The following is a 12,694-nucleotide window of genomic DNA, read 5'->3' on the forward strand; positions in this document are numbered from 1 at the left end:
CCTCTGGAGGTAACCTAGTCCAGCCCCTTGCTAGAGCAGGTCCACCTAGAGCAGGCTTTAAGTAGACATTAATTTGTTTGCAAATCTATTCTTTGCCCATATAGAGAAGTTTGATTAGTGCAAAATGCTCGATCCTTCGTATAAAACCACCATGTTCTAATGCACACACGTTTTCGTTTGGCATCAGTCATTGTAGACTGCTTATATCCCTCAGGTAAATTAGGAAAAGATTTTCTCTATAAACATCAGTTTGTAAGGGTGATGAAAGGCGCAGGAACTGATCACCAAATCTATGACTGTTAGAGGTATGTGCTGTTTACTAATGACTAGATCTTGATGAGGCTGTTTAATTGCTGCCTGAGATAAGGCAACAGTACAACTTTGCCAAGGGCTAACAATGGCCCAACTCTTGTGACTTGTTTAAGTTTGGTATCAATAATTATGGGTGGAGGTTTTTTTAAGACTGTAAAGTTCATTTGCTTTTTCAGTTGTTCAGTGATATTTGTAGCCAGGTTTTGTTGACTGACATCTGTCTTCTAAGTTCAAGTGCAGTCATCTTCTTACGTACAAAATAATACGATAGATTACTATGGAGGCAAATAGTATTATCTTAATATTTGATCTTTTCTTCTACTTGAGGAAGTTATCTACTGAATAAATTGCTCATCTTTTTGAAAAAAGTCTCTAGTGTAAGTTATTTCAATGACTTTAGTTCTCACTTCAAATACATAGCTTTTAATCTCTTCCACTGTTAATGCCAGTTCCTGAAGCATTAACATCTCTTAGTTTGTTCTTTCAACTTGAAACTCATTTACCCACTGGATCTGCTGCTGAATTTGCTTTAAATATCTCTACCACACTTACGTTCTCTAAAGAAATACTCATATGTTTACCCAAAACCTCATCATTCTCTCAGATGAAACAGCATTTCCTCTTCTTGATATGCTTGAGGTATCTTCCTGCTGCCTTAAGTTCTCGAGAGTAGAGAGTGTCATTTCAGGTGCTCAAAGAAAGACATGTTTTTGTGCCAAGGTAAACAGCATGTGAATGCCTCCCTGTTCTCCCTGCATCAGTCTGGTGAGGTGCCTCAGGCTTTCTCTGTTGGAAAACAGACCTGTCGTTATTCATTATAGCTGCTGGAAACCTTCCAACTAAGGACTAAAGCAAAGCAAATCTTTGTCAAGTGCAGTGGAAACAAGGCGGGTTCCTCATTTGTGAAGCGTATCTTGGGAGAAATCAACAGTGCCACATCTTTTTCCAAGAGCACCTTGCTTTGGACGAGGCTGTGGGGCTCCTGTTGCATAGACCTCCAGCAGTGACAACAAAACTCCTCTCCCCTTCTGCTCAGAGAAGTTTAATCCTCAAAAGAATAGCTACTGCGGAGTCATAGTCAGCTTCTTCCTGAGGATGCGTATGGATGATAGCAAATAGGGGCCAAAGCTAAATTGGGCATGAAGCAGAAAGCTGCCAGTAAGGAGCTGTTCAAGGGCATAACTGTACCTATGAAATCTGTGTAATTTTTTTTTCCTCTGAGCACCTGGAGGGCCATCCTGACCAGCATGGTGTCACTTCCATCTCTAATGCCCTACACTAGACCAGCAATGAGAAGCTCTGTGTTGTAGCTGTATACATCATGCAATGTCTCATGGATGACATGTCACATGTCTCCTCTGATGGAGACAGTGAGGACTCACCTGTGAGATCTGCAAGATTGAAAAGGGAGGGGGGAGGAGACATCCGTTAAGCTCTTGCCAAACCTTTAGAAATATCTCTCTGCAAACAACAGCCCATCCTCAATCTATGATGAGGATGACACCCGGAAGGTACATGGGTACTGGGGTGTGGTAAAACATTTAGCCAGCACTGAAGAAAGGCCCTGGACAAATAGTGGGGGATAATGTTTGGCTGGGGTGTGTCCAGACCATCCATCACTTCAACAGTGTACTTTTGTTGTCCACCAACTCATTAATTCCAAGACTCCATTAATAGGTCTCTGCTTCTTTTTCTACATCAACTTGTGATCCCTCTCTTCTCTGAGCGACACAACTGGGCTGACACCCAAAAACAGTCATGGGAGGGGGTCACAGCAGGTACACAAGTTGTAGGGTAATGGAAATGGAGGGCAGGGTGCTCCAGCTCTTGACTGATGCCTCACCCAAAGGCAAGGTTTTTGGCAGGCATATGCATATGTAGCCTGGTCACAGATGAGATGAGCTTTCCCAAGGCTGCAGAGACTTTCTAGGAGGTCCCTGTGTCTTGACTGACCATTTTCTATGTTAATGGGAATCTTCAATTAGGCTGTATTGCATGCAAAATGAACCCAGTCCTCCACAATAAGGTTTTGCACTTTGAAAGAATCCAAAGAGTTTTTCTCAGCTGAAGAGCAAGAAGCTGCTCAGATGCTCATCCATGCTCTTCTTCCAGAAATCTTGTGCAGATAGTCCACCACAGCCTGCAAGTGCCAGGGCAGTAACCCAGGATCAGTGGCTACAGACACAAACTCCAAATTTTGCTGGAGGAGAGACCTGGAGGTATTCAAGCTTCGGACCTTCACTTCACTGCACATCATCACAAGGTACTTTGACAGATCATAGAAAGGTTTAGGTTGGAAGGGGCCTTAGAGATCACCTAGTTCCAGACCTCCTGCCCTGGGCAGGGACACCTCCCACCAGACCAGGTTGCTCAAAGCCCCATCCAGCCCGGTCTTGAACACCCCCAGGGACGGGGCATCTACAGCCTCTCTGGGCAACCTGTTCCAGTGTCCCACCACACTCATAGTGAAAAATTTCTTTGGGATATCTAATCTAAATCTCTTCCCGTTCGAAGCCATTAACCCTTGTCCTATCACTACATGCCTTTGTATAAAGTGTCCCATCTCTCCTGTAGCCCCCTTTAGGTACTGGAAGGCTGCTATAAGGTCTCCCCAGAGCCTTCTCTTCTCCAAGCTGAACAAACCCAACTCTCTCAGCCTGTCCTCAGGGGATAGGTGCTCTAGCCCTCTGAGTATCTTCATGGTCCTCCTCTGGATTTGCTCCATCAGGTCGATGTCCAGACACAGCAAATTTTTCCAACTTCCCTTGTCAGCATATTTACATGTGTATGTGTTTTGTAGCATTAAAAAAAAATTAATAAATTAATGGTGAGGCACACAAATTATTGTCATAATTTTTGGTCCTAAGGGCTTTATTGGAGCAGGTAACAGAATTCTAAAAGCACATTTTATCATGGAACAACAGACATTCTACAAAGTTCATGCTTTATAGAAAAATATATTTATTGTTATTGTCATTGGGGGCGTGCGGTTGTAGTGACTGGGGGATGGAAGCGAACAGTTCATAAAGGGAACTGCACATCTCTAGGGAAAACATGTCATTTGCCAGAGACATTCAAAAGCTTCCCGTGACCTGTAGAAGGAAAAGGAGGCTCTTCTTGGTTTCCAAAACCATTAAAAGCAGAAGCACTGGCAGAAGTAGGGCTTGCGTTTTGGCTCACACCAAACTCAAGGCAGCTCAGCTGAAGTCGCGACTCCCTCTGGTGGGATGACACTGTCTTTTCATGGAGTATTTCATCAGACACAACAGCATGAGTTTTTGTTTGACTTCCGTTCCCCTTGCCTTTTCACTTGGTAAAACTCCCCCTCTGCAGTGTGTGCACGTTTTCATTGGGGGATTTTAATTTATTTTATTATTATTTTTTTTTTGGTTCATAGAAATAGCTTCAGAAGAACGAAAGATATCCAGAGGGGGAGGTTTTATGCAAAATATTTAACATTGATTTATGCGCAGACAGTGCTGTCAGTTTGGGGAGGGCATGTATTTTATCTTCTAATATCAAGACAAGTGAGTCCATAGATACCAGACTGCAAGTAGGAAGGCTTTTTTTCTCCCCAGAGAGACCTCCTCCAGCACATCTGTCCTGGTTTGAGGTGGAGCAGAGCCAACTTTCTGCTCAGTGAGAGAGGCTCTTGCTTATCCTTGTTGCTATGGCAGTGGAGTTGGTTGTTCACCCTGTGGAGGGGTGTCACCTTTGGGAAGGAGTGGACAGATCAGGTAAGCCAAACTGACCAATAGGGTATTCCATCCCATCTGCTGTGCTCAGTGTAAAAGCTGAGGGGTGGGGACAATGGAGTCAGGTTGGCTCTTTTTCTTCATTGACTGACATCTGAGGAGTAAGGACCTTGTCTGCTTCCCTGCCTTTGATCCTCACCTGTGGGTTCCTGAGTCAAGATCCGGAGTCCGGTTCCCATCCGTCACTGAGTCCAGTCTGGAACTTCCCCAGTGTCTGATGGTGACATCTCCCTGGGAGCCTGATACCATTTTGTATATATTGTGTCTATTTCATTATTTCTTTTAATTTTTTTTTTTTTGTCATTTTGTTATGAATATTTCATTAGTTTAGGTTTTTTTTTTCTAAACTTGTAAATCTCTTCATCTCTCTGCTTCCTCTCCTTGGAGCAGAAGGTGGGGTAGAGCATCTGTTGTCTTGTCATTGTCCAATGCGGCCCAAACCACAACAACATCCAACCTCAAGCAACCATTGTCACCTAGCAAAACAATTCCCCTGCCCCCTTTTCTCCTCGTTCCTCACCATGTTTTGTCTTTATATTAAAAGTAGTTTGAGATGGGAGATAGTCCACCCCCCCTGCCTTATCTCCAGGTCTTCTAAACCTGTCCTTGCACAAGCACTTTGGGGCATGACAAAACATAAGGTAACTACTGCAATGATAAAATGGTTTTTACAGCACAGTCAACTGCACTCATTCTTTTTTCTAGTGATTATTCTGGTTTTAGATTAATTTACTGGCCAGCCCTACCAATATCTTGGGGTCCATTTTCCACAGCATTATAGAAAGCTTCCACATTCTGATATTTTCTAAGGGCTCTTTACACTTCTTTTTAATTATGGTAGTTTAATTCACCACAGATAGTATAAATCCCCAGCCCCACCCACTTTTATTTTCTTTCACTCTCACTGTACTACGTTGCAAAGGTTAATAGCTAACCTTTGGAAATAAAAGGATTAGTTTTATGGTCAGGATTGAAGTGGCTGAGAGGGTCCAAAGGTACCAGCAGCCTTCTGAACATCGCCAACAGATGTAAGCGCCTGCATGTGGATTTCTGGAAATCCAGGTTTGTGTTTCTCTCTGCCAAAGCAGTGCTTTATTTGGCTGCATCTGTAGGGAATAGCTCTGAATGTTTTCTTAGCCCTCTGTTTGCTGGGAGGCTTTTTGTTGTGTTGGTTTGGCTATTGTCCTGAAAGATCTGGGAATTATCTTTGCTGAGCTCTGCTGTGGGTGTATTTTTGCATGGTGAAGTGCTGCTTGGGAGAGAGAGAGAATACCTTTATATCTGTCTACCCTGAAGCCACACGTAGTGTTAGATTTGGCTTTGGTGCTGAGGAGGGTGGAGAGAAATCTGTATTCTGACAGTGAGATGTGGATGTACAGACCCTTTGGAAAGCCCCAAACGAGTACCGGTATCATGTAATGGGCACAGATCCCACCTCTCCATTTAAAAAAAAAAAAAATTTTTCCTGTGATATAATGCATTACTTTCATTTTTGCTGTCCATTCTTTTCTTTGCCCCTGCTTGTAGTTGCCGTGCTCAGTGTGCAGTGTTTTTTTCCCCATTTGGGATGTTTGTTGAAGTCTTTGCATTTGCTACAGTGTTGGCATGGCAGTCCTAACAGAGTACCTGGCAGGTGCTTTAAGCCTTGCTGTTTGTGTTCATGGTTTCTTTCCTGTGTGTTTCACAATATGTCGTACTTATTCTATTCTATTTTTCCTTTCCTATTCCCTTGGATCCCAAGCATCTCAGTTCTTGGAGCTCTATAAGACTCAGCTGTGATACAAAATCAAAGTGGTACAATTTCTCTAGTTATCTTGGCAGCAGAGGAAGACCTGAAGACGGTGTGCGAAGGCTCAAAAAAGAGGAAATTATGAGAACAAATAATATGTTGAAATCTCACATTTTTAATGGCTATAGGAATGGACTATATTGTGTCTCAAAAAGATAAAAGAAGTAGGGCTCATACTAGGTATCATTAGCTAGCTAAGTGCTAGGCTTCTAACATAATTTCGTTTCCTGGTCTCCCTTAATTAGAGTGAATTAAAACAGCCACCTCTGGATCATGATGTATTTTCTCCTCCTTTTGAAAACATGTGTTGAGAATTTTTTGGCATCTTCGTTATTATGACCAGTGAAAACTCTGTAAATCCTTCAGGAAGTTTGGATGGGCCCTAACTAATGAGAGGTTCCATTTTTTTATTACAAAAAAAGAGGAGTGTGCGTGGTGGGGAGGAGAGAAGAAAATCCATGACCTTCCTGGACACGTGATGCAGAGCTTCTTGTGTTTGCTAGGTCAAAGTCAAAGGAAATGATTTTCCTTTTTTTAAATGGTGGTTTTTAAAAAATTAATTGTTACTATTGCCAAAGTGAAACATTTGTATTTGAGTTATATTTATATATAATTTTATATCTACATATGTAAAGAGAGAGAAAGGGTGGCTTTAGTTATATAGATCTTGGAAAATTCTGCTTTAAAATCCTGGTTAATTTAGAAAATTTTCTTTCATTGCAAATATTTGAGGGGAAAAAAAAATGGTTAAATTTTTTCCAAAATACCAATGTATCCTTTTTTTCGTTGGGTTGGTGTTGGTGTTGGGTTTTTTGGTTGGTGGTTTTGGGGTTTTGGGTTTTTTTTTTAAGGCAGAATTCATGTTCTGGGCTTTTCTACTTTGTCTTGTCTTTGCCTTTTAACTCCAAGGAGCCATCTCAGGTCCTGTAACTGGTACTACTAATGAGACACGTCTGCCCATCTGAGGATTTGAGCTTCATAACCAGGAACTAGTGTTGGAGCTTCTCCTTACAGACCATAAGAACTTCTCTAGCTACTGGATCACTCCCCAGGTTCATCTGGGGAGCACTAAGCATGTGGGTAGTGCAAATAAACAGGCAACGAGATGCTAGAGTGAGCCTGGGTGTGATGTAACTCAATTGTGCAAGACACCATGTCATTTATTTTGCATTCAAACATGGACTTTTGTCTTCATGTAGGTATGGGACAACTGGCAGCAGTCATCTTCATCTTGGTATTGGTATCTGCACACCATCTCACTGCAGGTAACTTTGCTCTGTAAAGGATTAATTTCACTCTGTACTTAATCCCTTTTAGAGACTATGAGTAGTTCTGAACTGATGCCCCCTATGACTTTCTTTTCCACTGAACTAAGTCCAGATTTAGATGATTTCTTTGGATTTCATGTGAACACAAATGCGTGTTCTGGGATTTAGTGTGCTCAAATTTAGGCATTCAAACTGAGCACTTGAGAGCTATCTATCTAAGGCAGCTGTGAAGACAGCTGTGAAGCTGTGAAGGCCCTCCCAGAACATAACATAACTGATTTATCCCAGATTCCCATCTTCCCGGGGAATGATCTGCTTTGTGGGGAATGCAGTTGCTCAATGATTTCTCTACAAGATGATTGCCCCAATGAGATACTTATCTTTCAGGTGGTTAAAGTCTGGTGAGATGAACATGTCTAGATAACCTAATGTTGTCAACATTACAAAGGGAGTTGGTAGTAATTTCGACTTGCATGATGTGTTGGACGCCGGTCATTTGACATAGGGATGGCTTTTAATGACTTGTGTTTCAAATGCATCTATGTGCTTTTCTTCCTTTTCCTCATCCTCAAATTTGCAGCTGCTGCTACTGATCGCAGCGGTGAGAGAACGTGCTAATGCCATGGGGTAAGGGCTGCGTTTTCAGTGAGGAAAGCACTCACAGAGCATCATACATGCAGAACTTCTCACAGATTTTTCCCTCTTCCATCACTGTGCTGACCACAGTTCACCCGCTTGTCTCTCTCTTCTGTAGGTGATGGCCATGATCCGTTGCTTGTCTTGGATGGTTATGAGGATGACGGTATCAGACTCAAATGTTTCTCTGTGAGGTCGTTTTCTGAAGTCCAGGTGTTGTGGACAGATGGTAGGGGAGGTAATCTCACTGGGACTCCTCTCACCACTGACACCACCACTGCTAATGCCAGCAGCTCCATCGTTCTGAAACCAGAATCTGGAAACTCTGTGTCCTGCAAAATAATTGATAAACTGCTGAAAACATCGACAGAATCTTCAGTTGTCATTGCAAGTGAGTATGAGCTTGTGTCCTAGTGTCATGGGAGGAAAAACAGTGAGCTGCTGCATGCCCCAGGAACACACATTTGTAGGGGAACAGAATAATCAATTTTAACAGAAGTTTTCTTCTGTGATATATCTTGGTCTTTACACTGAACAACCACTAGTTTCCAGGGGCAACTTCTAAACGTTGTCAAAATATTAATAGTAAAAATGCACTTTCGTGGGTGTAATACCATCTGGGGGAAATGAAATCTTGTTATCCAGTGGTGCTTGTTGTCAAATGCAAAGAGATTGCATTGTTATATTTCTCTCTCTTTCTCTCATTTTCTTCCACTTTCTATTTCTACTACTATAACATCTAATATTCTATTCTGTTCTAACACAGTGGTTTACACAAATCACTGGCACTTTGTGAAATAGTTGAGGGATGTGAAAGTCCCAGTGAACTGCTCCGGCAGGTGTCTAGGAATGAAATTGAGGTCCAAGTTAGTTTTATTTCACTTTAGCCATGTAATCGAAGCATAAAGTTTATTATTCATGGAAGTTTATAACCGATGATCTGAAATCATTTGCAGATGTCTTCTTTCCTGCCACCTCCCCTTGGCTGGCGGCTTTCATCGTGATCTTGCTCTTGGGCATATTCCTGGTTATTGCTGCAATTTATAAACTCAGAAGTAAGTTCCACTCAATGCTAAAGTGATAAATGCTTCGTACAATCGAGTTGAAAGGCAACATCAGCATGTCCAGAATTATCTGGGGAGGAGGTACAGGGTTATGAACAATCATCTTCGTGATTCTCCAACCATGGATTTTTACTGTATTTTTGCTTTCTTTGCATATTCACTTTTAAGCATCTCTTAATTACTCCCATATTTTTGGGGCATAAACCTGTACAATCACATTTGCCAATATGAACTGACATATTAGTGTCGCGAAATTATTGTTGCAAGTTAACCTCCTTATTGAAATAAGCAATTCTTGCAAGTAACTGAAGTATGTTCGTGTACCCAAATATACCCACTGGCTTAATTTATTTGTAAGTCATTTTATTGATTTATAATCTATTCTCTAACCAAAACGGGTCTACAACACAAATCTTTTGCCAAGACAACATGTCAAGTCTGCATTTTTTTCTGCTTTCAGTTTTATTCATTAAGTTCTATATGATTTCTTAGTATTTTAATGAAAGACACAAGTCAATGCAAATCAATATATTTTGAAAATAAAATATGAAATATGAAATGTCATTTGAAAACCGACAAGCAAGACATATTGTAACATTTTCCTTCTCTCTGCTTCTCTCTTTTCTCTCTCTCAGAGAACAGTAAGATTACTACTCGTGAAAGTAAGTCATATTATTACCTTATTTAAAAGTCATATTAATACTGTATTTCATCATGAACATCTTGAAAGAAATGTGAAACACTGGAAATGTTGGCCAGTGATAGAAACCATGGGAATAAATAGTTGTATTCCTAAGTTTTTTTTTATGACAGACTTCAAAAGATTGGGATTTTGACCTTATCTACCTGTAGGGTCCAGCAAGGGTTTCTTTGGGGAGAAAGTCACCTTATGTTCTGCCAACATAGAAAGACTGTCCTACTGCTGATTCCTGCTCCTGATGAGAAATGAGGGAATTCTTGCACCCCATTTAACTTAGGATTTTCTGCCTGCAGATGTTGAAAAAAAAAAAAAATGGCAATAAGATTTTGGTATGTGTCACCTTTTGTGCAAAAACATTCACAGGTTTTCTTGCCCCTACCCTGTCTATCTAAAACTTTGTTATTTCCAGAAAAATGAGTTTTTGACAGTCCCCAAGGTGTCATGTCCAGTCTCCTTCTAGCAGTAGAAGAATTTCTAATGCCCATATGTGAAAGCATGTTAGAAGGAGTCTTAGAACACGCCAAATATCATGTTGGATTTTGGTTAAAGCTACTGCAGGGATGTGATTGAGCAGGGCGTAGAAGTGGCAGCCTGTTCAGTGGGTCCACAGAAAAATTTTTCCCTGCAAAGACCCACTCCACCTTTCAGTAGATGCAAAATTTGCAATAAAAAATGTTGTTTCATTTGAAAATTGGAGGTGCTTATAAAACACTTTTTTCTAGAATTTTTTTTTTTTTTTTTTCAGTCTCTTCTCCCAAGGAACATGCAACAGGACATGCGACATGGCCTCAAGATACCGCAGGGGAGGTTTAGGAAGGATATAAGGAAAAATTTATTCACATAAAGGGTTATCACAGAATGATATGGGGCTGGAAGGGACCTCTGGAGGTAACCTAGTCCAGCCCCTTGCTAGAGCAGGTCCACCTAGAGCAGGCTTTAAGTAGACATTAATTTGTTTGCAAATCTATTCTTTGCCCATATAGAGAAGTTTGATTAGTGCAAAATGCTCGATCCTTCGTATAAAACCACCATGTTCTAATGCACACACGTTTTCGTTTGGCATCAGTCATTGTAGACTGCTTATATCCCTCAGGTAAATTAGGAAAAGATTTTCTCTATAAACATCAGTTTGTAAGGGTGATGAAAGGCGCAGGAACTGATCACCAAATCTATGACTGTTAGAGGTATGTGCTGTTTACTAATGACTAGATCTTGATGAGGCTGTTTAATTGCTGCCTGAGATAAGGCAACAGTACAACTTTGCCAAGGGCTAACAATGGCCCAACTCTTGTGACTTGTTTAAGTTTGGTATCAATAATTATGGGTGGAGGTTTTTTTAAGACTGTAAAGTTCATTTGCTTTTTCAGTTGTTCAGTGATATTTGTAGCCAGGTTTTGTTGACTGACATCTGTCTTCTAAGTTCAAGTGCAGTCATCTTCTTACGTACAAAATAATACGATAGATTACTATGGAGGCAAATAGTATTATCTTAATATTTGATCTTTTCTTCTACTTGAGGAAGTTATCTACTGAATAAATTGCTCATCTTTTTGAAAAAAGTCTCTAGTGTAAGTTATTTCAATGACTTTAGTTCTCACTTCAAATACATAGCTTTTAATCTCTTCCACTGTTAATGCCAGTTCCTGAAGCATTAACATCTCTTAGTTTGTTCTTTCAACTTGAAACTCATTTACCCACTGGATCTGCTGCTGAATTTGCTTTAAATATCTCTACCACACTTACGTTCTCTAAAGAAATACTCATATGTTTACCCAAAACCTCATCATTCTCTCAGATGAAACAGCATTTCCTCTTCTTGATATGCTTGAGGTATCTTCCTGCTGCCTTAAGTTCTCGAGAGTAGAGAGTGTCATTTCAGGTGCTCAAAGAAAGACATGTTTTTGTGCCAAGGTAAACAGCATGTGAATGCCTCCCTGTTCTCCCTGCATCAGTCTGGTGAGGTGCCTCAGGCTTTCTCTGTTGGAAAACAGACCTGTCGTTATTCATTATAGCTGCTGGAAACCTTCCAACTAAGGACTAAAGCAAAGCAAATCTTTGTCAAGTGCAGTGGAAACAAGGCGGGTTCCTCATTTGTGAAGCGTATCTTGGGAGAAATCAACAGTGCCACATCTTTTTCCAAGAGCACCTTGCTTTGGACGAGGCTGTGGGGCTCCTGTTGCATAGACCTCCAGCAGTGACAACAAAACTCCTCTCCCCTTCTGCTCAGAGAAGTTTAATCCTCAAAAGAATAGCTACTGCGGAGTCATAGTCAGCTTCTTCCTGAGGATGCGTATGGATGATAGCAAATAGGGGCCAAAGCTAAATTGGGCATGAAGCAGAAAGCTGCCAGTAAGGAGCTGTTCAAGGGCATAACTGTACCTATGAAATCTGTGTAATTTTTTTTTCCTCTGAGCACCTGGAGGGCCATCCTGACCAGCATGGTGTCACTTCCATCTCTAATGCCCTACACTAGACCAGCAATGAGAAGCTCTGTGTTGTAGCTGTATACATCATGCAATGTCTCATGGATGACATGTCACATGTCTCCTCTGATGGAGACAGTGAGGACTCACCTGTGAGATCTGCAAGATTGAAAAGGGAGGGGGGAGGAGACATCCGTTAAGCTCTTGCCAAACCTTTAGAAATATCTCTCTGCAAACAACAGCCCATCCTCAATCTATGATGAGGATGACACCCGGAAGGTACATGGGTACTGGGGTGTGGTAAAACATTTAGCCAGCACTGAAGAAAGGCCCTGGACAAATAGTGGGGGATAATGTTTGGCTGGGGTGTGTCCAGACCATCCATCACTTCAACAGTGTACTTTTGTTGTCCACCAACTCATTAATTCCAAGACTCCATTAATAGGTCTCTGCTTCTTTTTCTACATCAACTTGTGATCCCTCTCTTCTCTGAGCGACACAACTGGGCTGACACCCAAAAACAGTCATGGGAGGGGGTCACAGCAGGTACACAAGTTGTAGGGTAATGGAAATGGAGGGCAGGGTGCTCCAGCTCTTGACTGATGCCTCACCCAAAGGCAAGGTTTTTGGCAGGCATATGCATATGTAGCCTGGTCACAGATGAGATGAGCTTTCCCAAGGCTGCAGAGACTTTCTAGGAGGTCCCTGTGTCTTGACTGACCATTTTCTATGTTAATGGGAATCTTC

General features: G+C 41.4%; 1 protein-coding gene across 1 annotated transcript; it reads left to right on the forward strand.

The window, feature by feature from the left end:
- Positions 1–5,018: 5,018 nt before the first annotated feature.
- Positions 5,019–9,707, forward strand: LOC106899070 (butyrophilin subfamily 3 member A3-like). Its single transcript, XM_014960734.1, has 5 exons — positions 5,019–5,129; positions 7,056–7,121; positions 7,879–8,151; positions 8,717–8,815; positions 9,460–9,707. Exons 1-5 carry the CDS (start codon positions 5,108–5,110, stop codon positions 9,510–9,512), a joined length of 513 nt encoding a protein of 170 aa, XP_014816220.1. The 5' UTR covers positions 5,019–5,107; the 3' UTR covers positions 9,513–9,707.
- The last annotated feature ends 2,987 nt before the right edge of the window (positions 9,708–12,694 follow it).

Source organism: Calidris pugnax, unplaced genomic scaffold (genome assembly GCF_001431845.1).
Source record: "Calidris pugnax isolate Ruff unplaced genomic scaffold, ASM143184v1 scaffold496, whole genome shotgun sequence".
NCBI classification, from domain to species: Eukaryota; Metazoa; Chordata; class Aves; order Charadriiformes; family Scolopacidae; genus Calidris; species Calidris pugnax.

Coding starts and splice junctions, on each gene's coding strand:
- LOC106899070 (XM_014960734.1), top strand. CDS start 5,108: ATGTGGATTTCTGGAAATCCAG. Junction 5,130..7,055: donor GTGGATTTCTGGAAATCCAG/GTTTGTGTTTCT, acceptor GTCTTCATGTAG/GTATGGGACAACTGGCAGCA. Junction 8,816..9,459: donor TGCAATTTATAAACTCAGAA/GTAAGTTCCACT, acceptor TCTCTCTCTCAG/AGAACAGTAAGATTACTACT.